Raw genomic sequence first — 20,116 nt, 5'->3', positions numbered from 1 at the left:
GGGAGGAGTGAAGGTAAAGAGGGAGGAGTGAAGGTAAAGGAGGAGGTAGAGATTTTGATGGGTGGATGGAGGAAATATCGAGGATGGTTGTGCACTGAGAATCATTCCCACCTCCAAGTTAATTGATTTTTCATTGTTCTTTTTTTTTTTTTTTATGTTTTTGAATTTCTGTCATTAACTGCAATGTGTACTTTCAACACAATGTGTTCAAGACTGTTAATATTAAAGAGTCATTTAATTGGAGTGTGTGTCACTCGAGTCCCCAAAGAGTCATTTAATCGGAGTGTGTGTGTCTCTCAAGTCCCCAAAGAGTCATTTACTTGGAGTGTGTGTCTCTCAAGTCCCGAAAGAGTCATTTAATCGGAGTGTGTGTGTCTCTCAAGTCCCCAAAGAGTCATTTAATCGGAGTGTGTGTGTCTCTCAAGTCCCCAAAGAGTCATTTAATCGGAGTGTGTGTGTGTGTGTGTGTGTCTCTCAAGTCCCCAAAGAGTCATTTAATCGGAGTGTGTGTGTCTCTCAAGTCCCCAAAGAATCATTTAATCAGAGTGTGTGTGTGTGTCTCTCAAGTCCCCAAAGAGTCATTTAATCGGAGTGTGTGTGTGTGTCTCTCAAGTCCCCAAAGAGTCATTTAATCGGAGTGTGTGTGTCTCTCAAGTCCCCAAAGAGTCATTTAATCGGAGTGTGTGTGTGTCTCTCAAGTCCCCAAAGAGTCATTTAATCGGAGTGTGTGTGTCTCTCAAGTCCCCAAAGAGTCATTTAATCGGAGTGTGTGTGTGTCTCTCAAGTCCCCAAAGAATCATTTAATCGGAGTGTGTGTGTCTCTCAAGTCCCCAAAGAGTCATTTAATCGGAGTGTGTGTGTCTCTCAAGTCCCCAAAGAGTCATTTAATCGGAGTGTGTGTGTCTCTCAAGTCCCCAAAGAGTCATTTAATCGGAGTGTGTGTGTGTCTATCAAGTCCCCAAAGAGTCATTTAATTGAAGTGTGTGTTTTTTTTGTTTGTTTTTTGGACAATTACTACACTTTACAGAAGAACATGACTAATGTGTTAAAGCCCCAGTGAGTTAGCCTGGCTCCGCCCTCCTACGCACTTCCGCTCAATTTTATTTTCCTTCAGTACTACGTCTGGGATTGTGCTGTAGACTTTGGTTTCCAGAAATAATTTTTTTACCGGTCCAATCAGCGAACAGAGGGAGTGGCTGAGAACGATGACGTTGATGTAGCGCGTCAGTTTGAGTTGGAGTTCAGTAATGGCAGCGGAGAAAGACGTGAGAAAATCTATTCGGTCCGTTGTTGCAAAACTGCCGAATATCCAGAAGTTAAAGCCGGAGCAAGATCAATGTTTGCTAAGTGTTGTTGGTGGCCATGATGTTGTGGCCCTCCTCCCCAAGGGGTTCGGGAAAAGTTTAATTTTCCAGCTCACTCCGCTAGTGGTGAATGAGTTAGCTAAGGCGAACGATAGGATGCAAAGCCGATAGTTGTTGTCGTCTCCTCTTGTTGCACTAATGGAGGACCAAGTGAGGGAGGCAGAAAGGTTAGGAGTTGGTGCTGGGCAGCTCGGCGTGCACGATGATCACTGTACAGCATTTGCGGCAGATCCGAAACGACCGCAGCGGCGTATTGTTAATGATTACACCCAGCTTCGACAGTTGACTGAATACATCACTGTCCTTAGTGTCAAATAAACATTTAGAATTTAGAATTGTTCCTTGAACTCTTAAATTCGATGAACAAAACATGCAGCTCTCGTTGACAGACATCTTATTCTAAACATAATCCTCTGATCATTCGGACTTGTTTTTTTATTGCTTAAAACAATACACAAGTAATAACAGAAAACATAATACAAAAACAAACAAAAAATAATAATAAAAACAAAACAAAAATAAAACAGTAGGAGGATAATATAAAATAAACATGAACAAGTTAAGAGAATTACATGACACTGAAAAAGGAAAATAATTACAAACAGTTAATGTTTTTAAGGCTTTTTTTGTTCTCAGACAACTTAATTGAAAAGAGGTATTTTTAAAATTCTTTCACAAATATAAGAAAGAGAGGTTTAGCATTTAGATATTTAGATTTATGAATATGGAATTCGGACTTGTTGTTTCCAGCCGGTTACGGCGCATGACATACGTCACGACCACACGTTAGCGATTGGCTATGGCAGATCCTGAGTGACGCTGGGCAGATCCAATAGTTTTGAACTTTAACAGAGAACCCGCCTACAAGGAAGTAAACGTTTCTCAATGGAGCGAGGCCAGACTCTCTGTACAAATGAAATGTACGAGAGTCTGGTAGAACCAGGCTACCAGTGAGTAGCCAAAGACTCAAGATGTTTTTGTGATAATGATTATTTTGCAGTCGATGCTAAATTAACTAGAGGGATGCAGGCCGTGGTCTTAGAAAAACTATTTAGGCTATATATATATATATTAGTTTGCGTGCCGTGTGCTCGGCTGCTTGCTGTGTTGTGATCGTAATTATACGATCACGCGAGAGAGAAAGTAGATGTGTGCAGTTTCAGCCGTCCTCCTCTGATTGTGATGTGATCGAAATAACAAACAAAACAATTTTGTAAAATGATATATGAATCATTTTTATTTTATCATATATCATTTTACAAAACTTTTTTGTGCATGTGCTCCCGCACACACAATTTCAGTCACAACACGCAGTCAGAGGATGCGCTGAAACATCAGCTCGCGATGCTGTTCCCTTCATTCATAACTCGGACTGAGAAGGATAGGCTATATTTGTGTAAATAGTTGTGCAACTGCGCAAACTTTATGAAGTTTAATGTTTGGGTTCCAGGGGAATTTATGACTGTTTCACCTTTTCAACCTCATCAAAGTTTCGTAATTAGTAAGTTCTGTGCTTTTTCTCTTTTTTTTCTTGTGTGCTGACTGATGAGGGGCCGATGTGCCTTGGTGAAACGGTGTTTGTACATGTAGCTTATTTTTTTAATTATCGTGGCAAGCAATCATAAAATACAGCATATTGCACAAAAAAAAAGCAATTTACTGAGAAACGGACCTCGGGTTTGGGTCGGGCTCAGGCTTAAAATATAACCGTAATGTTCGGGTCAGGTTAAATGATTTCGGGTACGGGCCGGGTTTGGGCTTAAGTTTAAAGCCTGTGCTGACCTCTACTTCAGGCACATAACTTGTAAAATTTCAGCAATTATTAAATGACTTCTGTAGAGCTGTTTTACAGTTGAAATAGAATTGAGCTGAATAATGACACTATTGTCTTCAGTTCCATCTTTGGTTCTCTCTGATAGTCAATCAATCAAATACAGTCAAATGAATAATATTTCTGAATGTTAATTGTCATTCCCCAACTGAGCAGTGAAGGACACTTCATCTCAAGCTACAAATCAGACAAAAATGTTGGCTACCCATTTTCTGTGATCTTGACGAAATAAAAATAAAAATAAAAAACTGTTTACTCACTAAATATATACCATCTCAACAAAGTCCTGATATTATACCTTTACCAGAATCTGTGTATCACCATGGTCCTCAAAGTATGACTTAACCAGAGTCTGTGTATCACCATGGTCCTCAAAGTATGACTTGATCAGAGTTTGTGTTTAATGTCCCCAAAATGGACATAAAAAATACTGTCCCTAAAGTGAAGGCAAAATGTCAGGTCTTTAAGGAAGACTTTTATTAATAAAATCAAGTGATAAGTGTGATGACAGCTTCTCCAGAAGTGCAGTCATGTCTTTCTTTTGTCTCTAGACCCTTCAGAAAGGGGTGTCCCTAAAGGTAGGGTTCCCAGTCATACGTCCTCACATTGTGGTTAAGTAGGTATGTGTGTGTGTGTGTGTGTGTGTGTGTGTGTGTGTGTGTTCATGTGTTTTGAAGGTTGCGAGGCTTTAGAGACGCTCTGACGGAAATGTGGGATCTCATGCTTTCAAACTCAGTTATTGCTAGCCGTTGCGAAATAGCACAGTACCCTACCTTTAAACCCTAAAATTACTATACAATTATTAAAAGTTTACAGCTTTAATAATAAACTTTGACAGAAGAATTAATGCAAGTGCATTTATAAAATTATAAGCTTCACATTTCCGCTTTTAAGTTCTAAAAGTTTCCATTGACATAAGAGCCTCAGTGATTAACATTATGGCACAAATGCTGTTGTTTAACTTGTACTGAATATTCCAAGAATATGTGAAACACAAGACAAATGATCTCTACTCACCATAGACAGAAACATTGAATGTTTTTGATGTCATTTTTGCTCCATTTATCTGTAGTGTATAAACTCCAGTATGTTCAGTTGTGGTGTTTGTGATGGTCAGAGATCCAGTTTGATCGTCCAGCTTCAGTCTGTCTCTGAATCTCCCATCAGGAACATCATCATATGTGGAGAAGATTTGCTTCTTTTGTTTCATTCTAAATATGAGAGACTTTTCAACTCCAAAAATCCACAGTATGTCGTCGTCTTTAGCTATTTCAGTAACATCAGTGTTTAGAGTAACAGAATCTCCCTCCATCACTGACACTGAATCACCAAACACACCTGATGAACAAATATATTTGCACAGATTAAGGTTTCTGATGGTTTACAAAGCCTAAAAATAGCTGTAGATTTTATAGTTTACAAGTTGAGAAAATCCAATGTTTGTCGCATCACTTAATGTTAAACACAGATTAACAAATCAGGGATTATATTTCTAACCTGGGATTTAAATTAATCTACAGTTTATTTTGTCCACCATGATGGATAAACATCAACAATGTTAATATTCAATTTCCTTTTTTACTGACTACCAGAAACGTCTCGCTGACATCAGTAGCTCTTGCAGAAAAGAAAAATAAATGTGTAAAATGTCTTTATAAGCCAAGGGGAAGATTGTCAGATCAAGCAGACAGAGAAAGCATTGCACCAGCGCTTACGTGATTGCCTGGAAATATATATAAAAAATAATTTTTGAAAAAAGGACAGATAACCAGGCCCAGATTAAGAACAATCTAGGCCCCCTTCATAATGTGTTTGCTTTATTATTATCCTTATTATTGATTTCACAAACGTCAATTTAAAACAAGCACATAACCAAACACAGAGTAATACATCTGATTGTCATACTAAATATTACAGGCTACTTATTGCATTAAGAAAATAAATCCATTATTAACCCAGATATGAACTCAACAGGTTTCTAAAAACAGCTTTTGAACCTTTTTACTGAGCATGAGCATTACTCCAAATAAAAAAATAAAAAAACATATATATTTTTTAATAACTCACCAGTCAGACTCCAGCACCAACAACAGGATAAAACAAACATGTGAAACATTTTCTCCAGTAGTTCAGTGTGTGATGAAACACTCAGTCTATATGTGTGTATCCTCCCACGACACAGTTTGGCCCTCCTAGTTTCACTCGCTGCATTTGAACATGATATAATGTTATAGTTCATCTGGCCCTTATAAGACTTGAACTGTTCTTAATTTGTGAAATATTCTTTATTTCTTATCATTTAACATACTATTTGAAAAGTAGTTGTCTGACTGTGTAAATGGCAAAAGTAGAAGAATATCTAGTGAACTCTACGAATTCTAGTGATTTTAAGATGGTTATGTATATTTATTAAGTACTCAATTTTAGTGTATTTAAAAACCAAAGTAAAAAGTTAAAACTGTGTCTGATCTCATAGTACCAGTTGTATTGAAGTTCATCTTCTGAGTCAAACTGCAACCCTGGGTGGTGTACTTGAGAAATGTGGTGTGATCTGGATCATTGGCTATAGGTGAAGAGTGTGTATGTGTATAGCAGCCTTTCTCAAAGTGGGTGCCGCGGCACACTGGGGTGCCCCCTGACTTTGTCAGGGGTGCCGCCAAAAAATTACGTAGGCTAAAAATATATATATATATATATTTGAATTTACATAAATACATTCTTCATCTTTTTAAACATATGAACGTAATAATAAAATTGTAAATTAATTTCAGATAAATATATATATATAAAATTAACCATAAAAATCCGTCTCACAAGACCGAAGCAAGACACACACGCAAGTGACGCAACCCATAGCACCGCGTTATAGCAACAACACCGACCGCGCGAACGCGCGTCACACAGCAACTGCAGGCTCTGACAAAAACACATACAAACTATACTATACTTCTGCATAACGTGTCTCTTTTTACAACAAAAATGTGAATTCTGCCGGTATTCAGACAGTCCCATGCATACAGATACAGATCCGGCCTACAATCGCCTACATAGGCGAAATTTGTTTGACATTTCTAATCGTAAACACAGCCATGTTGAAGCCTGCAGTAATGTTTTTCATTGATGTTATGGCAGTCCACTCTGCTTATTGTTTTTCGAGAATCTTGCACTCCTGTTTGTCATTGTGCACGAAACTTCATGCCAATAAATCATCAGAAATATTGCTGACTTGTGCGCGTCTCAAGCGCACTCTTTACGCTCGTGCTAATGCCTGTTAGTTGTCCGTGGATTTGCCTATATTTGGCGCTGAAAATGGAAACGTCTTTAGACATGGAAAATCGATTTTACAATCGATTCAATGAACGTTTATGTCTCGATCAGGATTTTTTCACAAAAGTGATAGCCCTGTAAAGTTGTTATTATTATTTTTATTGTTATTTACAGTTCGTATTATGCTCTGTTCATTACTGTTCTGTCTAAATAAACAGGACATTTGCATTTACATTTGGGTTATGCAGTGTTTTTAATTTATATTTTACACTGGGGTGCCTTGAGATTTTATGCTCTTTTGAAAGGTGCCCCGACTGAAAAAAGTTTGAGAAAGGCTGGTGTATAGTATGTGTGTTTACTATAGGTGAAGAGTTTCTTCCTGCCCTGCTTTTTAGTAAGACGAGCAAGAAGGTGGCTGGCCACACACACTGAATTCTGTACAGACTAGTAGTCTATCAAAACTTTTTTTTTCTGGATTGAAAAGTGCAAAAAGTGCAAAGTGAATTTAAAAACAAATGAACAAGAGCAAACGCTTCAGCTCATTGCTTCAGTGCTCTCTGCAACAAACATTCACCCTTTTGTTGATAAATTAATTATGGAAATAAAATCAGCTGTTTTTATGTACCTCTTAGTTAATACCCTCACAGAACAGCTTTACATTCAGATAAAATACTCAATCCTTAACACTTACCCTAAGCCTAACAACAGTCAAGTCAGATTCAGACGTCAATAGCCTATAGACTCTCCCACACCTGAACAATCCCGAAATTAGGGTAGACAGTACTTTTCTATACAACCTGAAGTTAAGAAAAGATGGACTCAGTTAAAATGTGTAGATTGTGGTTGGGGCAATGTGGGTTAAGTTCTTTGTGCATTGTAGGAAAGCATGTTTGGCTTGTGTGAGTGTGGGAGTCTTGAGACAGTAGGGCATGTTTTCCTAGAATGCAGAAGGCAGAAATAAATATATTCTTTGTTAAACTGGCAGGACTTGGAGTTAAGGCTTTTTCTCTTTGTGTGAACACAGTGACGATATCCCCAAGGCAGTTCTTCAGTTCTTGCATGACACATGACTTACATGTAAAAATGTAGTTTACAAGTTGACCAGTGGAGGGCAGTAGCTCAGCAGCGTCTACACTGCCGGAATCCTCCAAGAAGAAGAAGAAGGTCTGACATTCTCTCTCTCTCACACACAGAGACACACCCATCTGCTCAAATTGTGATTTCACTAGTAGGCTACGTTACACCATAAATAGTCTCTGGTTACACTCTACTTCTATTATGGAGGCTCCCATGTTAATTCCACTGCGTCGCCTTTAATGCAGAAGAACAGAATGATTTTACGATCAGAATCAAAACCTGCTGCAAATGAATCTTCTCTTTAATTCGCTCTCGGTGATCTTGATTTTCCTCAACAATGGTAAGAACTTGTTACAATATCTCTCTCTCTCTCTCTCTGTCTCTAGAAGAAACACACAAAATTAATATTATAAATTATTTAAATAAATATTTATATGATGTGATATGGTAGAAAATCATCTGTGGGAAATATATGCTTTCCCCATATGTCCCTTCTGCCTGTGTACATCTCAAGCTCGGCTGTGGGTTGAGCTCCCCGGAGGCGGGACTTTGTAGAAGCCAATTTAGCCAATTGCTGATTCAAGATATAAACGTATTCAAGATATGACATAAAATGTAGCAAATCAGCATCCTCTAATATAATCTAACGAGGGTATACGGTCATCAAACTTAACTCTGTAAAATCAATACTCCAATGTCCGTTTGAGAAGAGAAATTTGGCAGAAAAACTAAAGGTAAAAGAGCTGGACACAGACCAACATGCAGATTTTTTCATCACATTGATTTTTGTTGGTAACACTTTAATAAGGTCTCATTTATCAACATTTGATAATTAACTAACAATGAGCAATACATTTGTTACAGTTTTAACTTTTATTCATCTATGTTAGTTAATAAAATCCAGTTGTTCATTGTTTGTTCATGTCACTACTTCACTGCATTAATGTTGAAATAATGTTAATACATGCTGTAGAAGTAATTGTTCTTTCTTAGTTCATGTTAACTAAAGTAGTTTAATAATGTTAAGTAGTTTACTAATGCTTTGTGTACATAAGTTGTCCTCTGTCTTATTCAAATCGGTCATGCAGGTATCCAAAATTTCATTGAAACTGGTAAATTAACTCATTATAGCTGTTTTTATGAATAACCATAAGCCAAGATCAAGCAGATGTTCTTTAACTTTTCCTGTTCTGCAACTGAAATTGTTTGATATCCATTCCCACCTATAAAATTATTCACCAGCCGCCACTGCGTCAAAGCTACACATTTGTACCATATCTGAACCTGAAAGGTACTTGTCGTATGGTACTAATATGCATTAGTGCTCTTCGCCTGTCGGGCAAAAATGACTGAAATTTTTTTTTTTTTTTTATGAAATTAATGTACTATATTTCAGTTCGAAAATATTTTTTATTTAATATTTTGTATTTTTAGGGGATTTCATTGTACTAAATTATATTTACGCTCTATTTATAATCCATTTGTTCACGTTTTTTAGCATACTGTCGTAATTCTTAAATGCTTTAGTTTAGAGCACAGACTTTTTTCAAGAGAAACCTCTCTTTTCAAAGACGACACTATAAAGTGAAAAAAGGTTTTAAAAAGTGAACTTAAAAAAAAGTTACAGAAATTTACATTTATTGTTATGAAAAATTAGCAAAAATACACATATTTTCAATATGTGAAATATATATTTTCAAAAACACGTTTTACTCTAAAACTGAGAAAATCAAAGCCATAAATCTAAACAAGCTGTGTTTAATATTTGAGACAGTACCAAAAGTTTTCACTAGATGGAATTCGTCTCCCATTAATTTCCCGCGTTGAGCACAAGTGCCTTTTTTTTCAGGAACAAACAAACCGGGTCAGAGATCACAGATCCTACCCGACCTAAAAAGCCTCAGTATCCATAGAGAGCTGCTTTACAGATACGCCAGCTAATACATATTTGTGTTGTTTTGTTTTTTTCGTCTTAGCGTGCTTGAATGGTTTAATAGCATTTCAATGAATTATGGCATCGTCATATTACCATTTAATCCCACCGGTCACAATAGTGACCGTAAAAAAATGTTTCATTTCTAAGGCTATAAAAAATGTTACTGAATGATCTATCAATGCATTTCCAGCAGATATTGAAATAATAAAGGGTCTCAATGAAATATGTGCAGTGTCGCATGTTTACTGTAAATTGTCACATGACCAGAGCTGTTTATTTCCTGTTTGTGCCAAGAGAAGAGGATGGCAGCAAGAAAGCTCCCAAAGAAAAGATTAGTAAAGTATGTTAACATAAAGATAGGACATAGATTTTTGGTACACGTCATGTTTAAGGTGTCTAGTATTGATATGCATTTGCAATTACTCAACTTTGTTTAATGTGGTCATAGACCTCACAAACATGTCACCGGCAACAATAGTGAGCGGTGGGATAACCCATTGTATCTCCATGCTAATACACATAGGCTAACTGTTCTACCTTACTTTCTGCTGCTACCTAACTTACTACCTGTTTTTACACACACACCGCACACCCCACACACACACGCACACCCCACACGCACACACACACCAGACACCCCAAACACACACACACACCGCACAACCCACACGCACGCACACACACACACCAGACACCCCACACACACACACCGCACACCCCACACACACGCACACACACACCAGACACCCCACACACACACACACACCGCACACCCCACACACACGCACACACACACACACCAGACACCCCACACGCACGCACACCCCACACGCACACACACCCCACTACAGACCCCACACACAAACCACACATCCCACACACACACACACCCCCCCACACACACACACACACCGCACACCCCACACGCACCCCACACACACGCACACCCCACACGCACACACACCAGACACCCCAAACACACACACACACACACCCCACACCCACGCACACCCCACACACACGCACACACACACACCAGACACCCCCCACACACACACACACACCACACACCACACACACACCGCACACCCCACACACACGCACACCCCACACACACGCACACCCCACACACACGCACACACACTAGACACCCCACACGCACGCACACCGCACACCCCACACGCACGCACACCACAAACCCCACGCACACCACACCACAGACCCCACACACCCCACACACACACCACACACCCCCCACACACACCACACATCCCACACACACACACACCCCACACACACACACACACACACACCAGACACCCCACACACACACACCAGACACCCCACACACACACACCACACACCCCACACGCACGCACACCACACACCCCACACGCACGCACACCACACCACAGACCCCACACAAACCACACACACCACACACACACACACACACACACACACACAAACCACACACACCACACACACACACACACATCCCACACACACCCCACACACACACACTGCACACCCCACACGCACGCACACCACAGACCCCACACAGACCCCACACAGCCCACACACAAACCACACACACACCACACACCCCACACACACACCACACATCCCACACACACGCACACCAGACACCCCTGCAGTCACACAGTTAATAGGGTTCTAACATGTAGATGATAAATATGGTCAGACTCAGACGTGCCATATACATAACGCTACAGCGCTGTGGGTAAATGCATCCACACACACACACACACACCCACACACACACACAGTTTGAAGCCAATTTTTCATTTGGTTAATTGTGATGGTGCAAATTGAACAAAGAACTGCAAAGCGTTACACGGACCGTACACGGACCCTTGAGGTCTTCTGTACGTCAGTGAACCGTTAGCCGCAAGATGCGTGAATAAACAACAGGTGGCGGTAATGGCAAAACAAATTAGTTTGTAATCTAACAAGAAGAAGAATATCCTTGCATCGCCCTGATTTGCGCAGGCTCAACAAAACACAATGTAGCTTTTGCTCGCTACACCCAGAGAATGTCTAATATGGGGAGAACTCCCACTCACAATAAACTTCCGGGGTCTGAACTGGTTGCAGTTCCACTCTAGATCCATATGAGGGCGCTCACAGGCAGAGTGCAGAATGAATGGAGGTCTATGGAGCAATACCACTAAAAATCCACTTTTCTCAGGATATAATTTTTTGTCTAGTAATTTGAATGTTGTATTCGAAAGAAGATGCAACAAAATTACACATTACTGGGTGTTAGATTTTTTAGAGTCACTTATTTGCTTTAAAAAGTCTTTTAAAATGTCAATGACGTCATACACATCGTACGACCAGAAACCTGCTTTACGGCAATCCTTCATTCACTGGTGCTTTCGCGCATAGACAGACGAGAGAAGCCGCGAAATTTAAAAATACTACTGTTATTGTGTCACGAAATGTAGTTTTAATAGTTTTTCAGTCGACAATGTAGTTGTTTAAAGCTCAAATCTGTGGTTTATTTATAAATATAGTAGGGATGCACGATGATATCGGGACAACATCGGTATCGGCCGATAAAAGCTTAAAATGACCATCATCGGCATCGGCCGATATGAATATTTCTGCCGATGAGTCTTGCCGATAGGGTGGCGTGTTTCCTATGCGCACGTGACGACCGTGAACGAAGCATGAGCGCCAGCAACTTAAACTTCCAACTAGGGGTGTGCCGTGCGTCTCACGGTTTTTGATCGTGGACGATTAAAATGTCTCCACGATCTGCTTTTGAAGAAAAATCATAGTATCGTGCATTCTATCAGTTTAATTCTGGCGCCTTCAGTTCATCTCAACATACTGTACAACGCGACGTACATTCACATCACATCACATGTAAACGCAGAGGTAGAGTTACACTCACGGGACACTGCAATTCACAAAAGTTCATTATACATTTACAAAAGGGGATTTTTTTGATCCCATGTGTTCCGAGTGTTCCGTGTGTGTAAATGGGTGTTCAGAAATTCAACCAGCGTTGGTCACGCGGTGAACTCGCGACCAGTCCCGTGTGAGCGTGTGTGCTTCGAATTTGATGAGTTTAAGCAACTGCTACAATGGCCAGTTGTCTAATCTTACAATTCTCTTCTGTGTGTGTAAGCGAAAAACCCCAAGGGGGATTCCACGTGTGTGCGCTTATCTGAATGGACAATGTTCGTCTTGTCACCTTCGGAGGGGTTCTTCCACGTGATTCTGATTCCAAGATGCAGTGTTTCCCCTAGGATTTTTTTTCAGGGGGGGGGGGGGCTGCTAGTGTTGCGGAGCGGGCGTGTTACGGATACGTGGTGTACATTTTTTAGCAATCAAAAAGCATGTCTAATTAATTGAAATAGTGTATTATGAATCATTAAACGTATACAACATTTTTTTTTAAATATGGAAAAAAAATTCACACTAATTCTGTGTTGTGTTTTTTCTGGTAATAAAATGAAGACATAAAACACAAATGTTATAATTTATCATCAATTTTAATCATATGAAATTAAATAAACTTTTTGTCAAATAACGTGCTGCACAATGAGCTTTACTGTTAAAATTAAAACATGGATTATTCCTAAAAAAAATCAGTTTTGATGATAATTTATTTGGATTAGTGTTAGTATTATTACATTGGGACATATCTAAATTCTACTGTACAACGGTAATATATTTCTGTCAAGTTAAACCGAACTTTTATTTTGACGGGTTGCCGTGAAGACCTTTTGAGTTTGTGTGTTTGTCATAATGATAGTTTTTCTCAAATGAAGCGGTTAAATGATCACGAAGTGACTTTCGGAGTGGATCTAGAGCCTGGAGAGGAAGTTTATGCATTTGTGTCTTCATATAGGCAAAAAAAACAGCGCAAGCGTCACACGTGCTTCAGTGTGTGTGTGTGTGGTACGTTAAATGAAACTGCGCGTCGGCGGCACCATTCATTCACACAGAACAAGCAGGATTCGTATTTAAATAGTCTTTGTGGTTTAATATCCACACACACTTGTCTACATCGCGATTTGATTTCAAGTGTACACTGAACTGCTTTCTATTTATTCCTCAAAAGATTGACAAATTCCATGAAATTCCGCGTTATACAGTAAATTTCTTTTTTATGACTGGATTTCGTCAGCAATTTAGGGGGGGCGGGGGGTCGTTTTGGGGGGGCGGGCCGCCCCCCCAAAACAATGGTAGGGGAAACACTGAAGATGGGCCCTTTGGTCACATGTCTGTGTCATATGTGATAAGCAATGCATTTCTTTGTTTAACCATTCGTGGCACACGCCCGTGAAGTGAATCAGAGTCAGTAATTCAATCAAGTCCCATGCCCTTTACTTTTGTCAGAGTCTCTGAATTAAAAGAATGCAAAACCAGCAGTTTAGGAAAAATGGCAGATCTGACCATGGCTACATTCCCCCTTTGATGGTTCGACAGGACCCGTGGGAGTGGACCTCGTTGGACCATCACGATTGCCTTGGTCAGATGGCAGGCAAATCATGGAGGTCGGACTCTGCAGATGATGGTTAGGGCTGAGGGCTCAGCTCTATGAGGTCCTCCGCGTTCGCTAGCGGGGAGTCTTCTTTCCGAGGGGTCTTACGGAACCCCACGGACATGGCTTGGGTGAGCCTGGCTGTAGAGGCTCGCATCTCGTTGACTCGTCGGTACAGGACGTAGGCAAGGCCCAAGGTTAGGGCGTGTCCGATGATCGTGGAAATGCACACGGCAGTGTCAGCGGCGATCCATGCTTGGACGACTGGTGAGGCGTTCAGGATAGGCATTCTGGACAAGGCTTGGAGGGCGGTGTCCAGGGGAGCGATGTCGACGATCTGTGACCCCCCTTCCTGAATCCATTTCTCCAGCTCTGGGTCGAGGGTGAAGTTGCGATCCTTAAAGAAGGATGGAATCTCTAGTCCGGATTGGTATTCTTCACTAGGGAGGTGGTACAAGGCTAGGTCGTCCAGGTGGAGGATGGCTCCTCGTGGAACTTGGATCCACATGGTCTGGTTCAGCAGGTTGACACGCGTAGCGGTGTCGTGTTGGTCGTAGGTCAGTGTCGCTGACCGTACTGGGGTGTTAACGAGCCATCGGTTTCCCACAATCTCGGCTTGCGTCTCGGTGACTTGGCTGCGGGGTTTAGCATCCGCCGGGCAACGTGCGTCGCTGGCCAGATGTTGCAGGCCGCAGATCCCATCAGTGTTGTCTCTGAGGAACGGCTTGCTAGGGCAGAGATAGTGGATATCTTTGGTGCGGGTGCACATGTGCAGGTTTGGGGCTAGGTACAGCTGAGGGTCACTGTCGTGGTAGGCTACCACGTCAGGTGTCCGCACCTTAAAGTAGGTATTGCTCTGCCAAAATCCCACGTTGACAATGTCTTTGAGTCGGTAGATTCGGCTTGATTCTATGATGGGTAAGTTCAAGAGGAAGCCTACCTCTCGCTGTGCGGGGTCAACGTACAGTGGAATGGCACTGCCTAAGGAGTAGGCAAGGTGGGTTTGGATCGGGTCAATGGGTGTGGTTATGGCGGAAGCCAGCACGGTTTGTACCAGGCTTAGGGGTATCAGGTATGGCGGGATCCGACCCATAGCTAAGCTGTCTATGGAGGAGCTTACTTCTCGGAGCATGTCGGTCATTAATGCCGTGACCAACTGTGTTTGGGCAAAGTCATTTTGGAAAACTGTGAACATCTGCTTCATGGAGCTCACAGTCTGATTCAGCATGACGCTGTGAGTGTTGAGGATTGTCACGGTTCCTCTCAGTGTCTTGCCAATGGTTCGCAGGGATTCGCTCTGTGTGGTGAGTTGTTCTTTCAACTGTGGAAGCTCGGTTTGAATTTCAGCCACGTGTCGTCGCACCGTGGCTATGTTCACGGCGTTGACACTGGACATGCCAATGTTGAACAGCGTGCCCACGGCCGCAGCGGCTCCGAGCAACGCTCCCAGGAACCGTTTGGAACGTTTGTTGTGTCCTCCCAATTCCGCTTGGGTGACGGTCATCTTCTCGAGTTGGCTCAGCATGTGCTCGACGTCGGCTTCGGCGTGGTTGAGGGCGGCTTCTGTCCATCGCGCACCTGCCCAACTGTACTGTGCCACCGAGCTTGGGTAGTGCGCCCGGTAGACATTTCGGGGGTCCAGTCGCACATACACCTTCTGTGTGTGCGTTCGGCAGTTAGTGATCAGGAGTCCTGGTTGGTCCCTCAACACGATGCCCGAGGCCGGTCCTGGTGAGATGACGTCGGCTGGCGGCTGGCCTCTGGTCGGCTGAAGGCACATGAGGACGATCAACAGCAGCATCCTATTACAGGCAAGAGAGAGAGAGGTATGGAGGAGCAGGGGAGAGAGAAGGGCACAGGTCAGCGAGGTTTGTCCCGGGTTGTGTGAGACAGTCTTTCGCTGCGATGACGGCGGTTGAGTTTTAGCTTGCATTGGCCCCTCCCTGTCTGTCCCTGTTAGTGGCCACATGTCTTTTGATCTGATTGCGGTGGACCCATTTGAGAACTGGTTCGCTCTGTCCCCGTTTTAGCTGGATTTGGTATGCAACGGGGGAGAGTTTGTTCACAATCTCGTGAGGTCCTGTCCAGTGGGGCAGGAGCTTCTTTGACAGCCCCCGTGGTGGCGGGGCGAAGATGTAATACAGGACTTTGTCGCCTACATTGAACTCGTGGTGAGATGCCTTTTGGTCATAGTATGCTTTCTGGCCTTCAGCGCTGCTTTTCAGGTGTTGCTGGGCGAAAGTTCTTTTCAGGTGTTTATGGAGCTCGTCCAGGTACTGGAACGTGGTGTAGACGGTGACGAGGTTGTGGTCTCCCGGTTGGTACGACAGGTGTAATGGCAGAGTCATCTGCCGCCCGGTCATTAGTTCGAATGGGGACACCAGTGTTGATTCCTGCGGTGTGGCTCGGAGGGCCATCAGCACAAGGGGGAGTTTCACATCCCAGTCTTTTTGGTTTGTCGATACATACTTCCTTAGCATGTGGACCACCGTCTGATTGGACCTCTCGACTTGCCCAGATGATGTTGGCTGGTGCGAAATGTGCAGTCTAGCTTGTACCCCTAGGCATCTCCAGATCTTTTGCATGATCTCGGCAGTGAAGTGGGTACCTCTGTCTGAGTTGACTCTTAGTGGCAATCCGAACCGGGAGAAGATGTGGTTCATCAGGAGGTATGCCGTTGTTTGGGCAGTGTCGTTAGGTGCTGGCAGACACTCTACCCACTTGGTAAACTGGCACACCACCGTGAGAAAGTACTTGTTGCCTCTTGTTGACCTGGGCAGGGGTCCTACCCATTCGATTTGGAGGTCTGACCATGGGAACGTGATTCCTCTGCGTTGCAGTGGGGCTCTGGGATTTGGGTTTGCTGGTTGGAATTGACAGCAGACCAAGCATTCTCTCACATACTCTGCCACATCTTGCTGCATGCCTGGCCAGTATACCACCTGTCTGAGTGTGTCATACGTGGCTCTGGTACCGTGGTGTCCAGCATAGGGTGTGTTGTGGGCGTGCATTAGCATCACCCCCCTTTGGCACAGTGGCACCACGAGCCTAGGCGGTGTGGTGCCATCGGGGTCAAACCATAGAATGTCGTCCCTCACACGCAGCATATGTCTGGAGTTGTGGAGATGTCTGAGGTATGAGTCGTCCGCTAAGGCTGTAGGTGAGATAGGGTGGCAGGCGGGAAGTTCACTGACGTTATGGGCCGATGCGATTTGCAGAGTTATGAGAATGGCTGCCACCTCTGCATACTGGGATGACTGGGGGCCCAGTTTGAAGCGTTGTGGTGGGCGTGGGTGGTTGTCAACCCACAGTACCCCAGCACCTGCCTTTAGGATGCCCTCGTGGTTGTAGGAGCATCCGTCGACGTAAGCTGTGGGCATGCCTTCGCACGCATTCTTGTCAAAGTACCTGTGACAGGTCAGTTGTGGCTGTTGGGGCTCTGGTGTGTCTAGCATCGCAGCAGGTGAGTCGTCGGAGCAGTTCTGACATGCAGCCAGGCCGTTTCCCAATGCTGACTTGTGATTCTGTGCATATCGTGCCTCGACATCTCGTCCTTGTAGAGCCATTAACCACGTGGCTATGCGTGCATTGGTGACCACGCCGTTTCGGATGCGTTGGCTGTTGAGGTACATCACAGGCTGGTGGCAAGTGTCAATGATAACTTTCTGTGCTCCAATGTAGTTGGAGAAACGCTGTATGGCCCATACCGTACAGAGCAAAGCTTTTTCACAGTCTGAGAATTTACACTCTGGAGGGAGAAGCGTCTTGCTGGCATATGCGACCACCTTTTTGTCTTGATCGTGCATTTGGTATAGGCCCGCACTGAGACATTGGTCAGAAAATCCTGCTTCCAGGTAGAATTCCTTTTGAGGATCGGGGTAAGCAAGGCAAGGGGCTGAGCATAAATGTCTTTTTAGTGCCGCCATGGCGTGTTCTTGAGCGTCTGACCAGACGAAAGGGCAGTCCTTTTTCAGCAGCGCTGTGAGGGGCCTGGCGATGTCCGAATAGTTTTCGATGAACTGTCGGGAGTAGTTGCATACCCCTAGAAAGCTTCGCAGTTCAGAGACGTTAGTGGGCGGCTTGCTGTTTTGAATGGCGTGGATACGGTTTGATTGTGGTTCGATGCCATGGGATCCGATGAGCAGGCCCACGTAGTTGACCTTGGTGCGGCACCACTGACCTTTGTGGAGAGCTATTTTGGCGCCGGCAGCGGATAATTGGTTCAAAACATAGTCTATTTCTTTCAGTTGGTCTGCCACCGTCGTGCTCTTCATGAGAACATCGTCCACGTAAATCAGGTTACCTCTCATCCTGGCGTCAGGACAGGCTTTGTTCAGGAAGATGTTGAACTCAGCTGGTGAGTTGGCGTACCCGAACGGGCATCTGTTGAAGGTGAACTGTCGGTTGCCAAGTGTGAATGCCAGCTTGTGTTGGTCTTCTGGGTGCACTGGAATGGTCCAGAATCCAGAGGCCACATCGAGTGTAGAGAAGATGGTGGCTCCTCTGATTCGGGGTATTTCCTGTTCGAGTTGGGTCATGGGCCATCGTGATAACGGCACCTGTTGATTCAGCTTTCGATAGTCAATGGTGGGCCGCCATTTCCCATTCGGTTTGAGAACGGGCCAGATGGGGGCAGAGTAGGTGCTGTTACATGGACGGATGACACCTTTCTCAAGCATGGATTCGATGATTTCCTGCACTGGTTCGTGCGAGGCGATGGGAATTTTGTACTGCTTGACGAAAGTGGGAGGAGCCTCGGGATGCGTGGGGATGCGCACCGTGTGGAGGTTGGTAAGGCCACAGTCTAAAGAGTCTTTGGCAAAGGATTCTTTGAACTTGTAAAGGACTTGTCTTAACCTTTGGCGGTCTGTGTCATTCTGAAGCGCGTCAGCCTCTTGTAGAATTTGCTGCACTTGAGATTCAAAACCTTGATATGGCTCCTCTGTCGGTGTGTCATCAGTCGGGTTGATCTTTGAAGGCATAGCAGGTGCATTAGTCTCACTGACAGGCTGGTGGGAGACTGTGTACACCGCGAGGTGTTGGTCCTCTGTAAGCTCAGTTCTGCACACCTGGTCTTTGGCCACTGACATGACAGATGTGATGGCAATGAGTTGGAAGGGCAGCGTGAGCACTGTGTTGTCTGTGTACCCTTCAGGTATCAGTGCAGGTGGAAGGGGGCCGATGACCGGTAATACAAGTTCAAAGTCATGAAAGTCATGGCTCACTAGCCATCCTAGCCTGTAGGCTCTGGGAATGCTGATGTCCCTTGCTGTGCAGTTGTTGAACAGAATGTAGACTATCCGAGATGACACTTCCGTGAGGGGTGTGGCTTCGAGTGTGATTCCGAGGTCTCCACATTCAGGTGAAGGTTGGAAGAAACCTAGCGTGTGGTTCAATGTTTGGTTCCGTCGTATGTTGAGGCGTACGGCGACCCCTTTGGTGTAGGCTGGTACTACTGTTGCTTGTTCGTTGATTAGGGTGCAGACTTCAGGGATGGTCTGTCCCGACAGTAGATTGTCATGATTGCTGGGAACAGGTGGCTGTATAGTCAATGGGGCCCATACCACTTCATTTAACATGTCCACATAAGCTTTGAGGCGAATCAGAACGTCTGCTCCAATGTAGACATCGTGGACTGGATCCGGGAGGATCAGGAAGTAATGAGTCAGACACCGGTGATTCCACTTTAATTGCAAAGCACAGATCCCTTTGGCAGATATCATGGATGATGGATTTGAGTTGAGAGGGAAGCGTGTGCGTTTGCTGGTATAGGGCAGGTCAGGTGTGTTGCCAATGATGGCATTGAACAGCGCGAAACTTATGGCTGAATTATCGGCCCACATGGCCAAAACAATGTCTGTTGTGGTTACATCCTGCAGCTGCAGTTCGGTCCTGACCTGAGGGCAGTAGGTATCAGAGCCTTGGCTGGTTTTGAAAGTGCAGAGTAGCGAACTTGACCCTTGATCAGCTGTTGTGGCTGGGTCACCATGTCTGGCTGAGGGAATTCCCGTGAACTCTGTGACCTGACAGTCTGGCTCAGCAGATTTGTTTGGCGAAAGGGGGAGGGGTTCACGCACTTGAGCCCACATTTGCAGGTGTTTGAAGTCCAGTAACGGCTC

The 20,116-nt window shown here is 43.9% G+C and overlaps 1 protein-coding gene across 5 annotated transcripts in view; it reads left to right on the top strand.

The window, feature by feature from the left end:
- LOC130086901 (carcinoembryonic antigen-related cell adhesion molecule 1-like) overlaps positions 1-20,116 on the top strand; it is a 344,428-nt gene that overhangs the window by 43,984 nt on the left and 280,328 nt on the right. The window contains exon 1 of one of the 5 annotated variants that reach the window (XM_056253128.1): positions 7,646-7,879. The exons of 3 other annotated variants lie outside the window; for them this stretch is intronic. In XM_056253128.1, coding sequence (XP_056109103.1) covers positions 7,828-7,879 — 52 coding nt within the window. In that variant the 5' untranslated portion in view covers positions 7,646-7,827. Of the gene's footprint in view, positions 1-7,645; positions 7,880-20,116 lie in introns of those variants that run through there. One more of the 5 variants, XM_056253124.1, reaches the window with a different exon arrangement.

Source organism: Rhinichthys klamathensis, unplaced genomic scaffold (assembly GCF_029890125.1).
Source record: "Rhinichthys klamathensis goyatoka isolate OS25496 unplaced genomic scaffold, OSU_Roscu_1.1 h1tg000103l_1, whole genome shotgun sequence".
NCBI lineage: Eukaryota > Metazoa > Chordata > Actinopteri > Cypriniformes > Leuciscidae > Rhinichthys > Rhinichthys klamathensis.
Note: the sequence above shows the minus strand (reverse complement) of the source record. Positions and strands in the feature narration are given on the sequence as shown.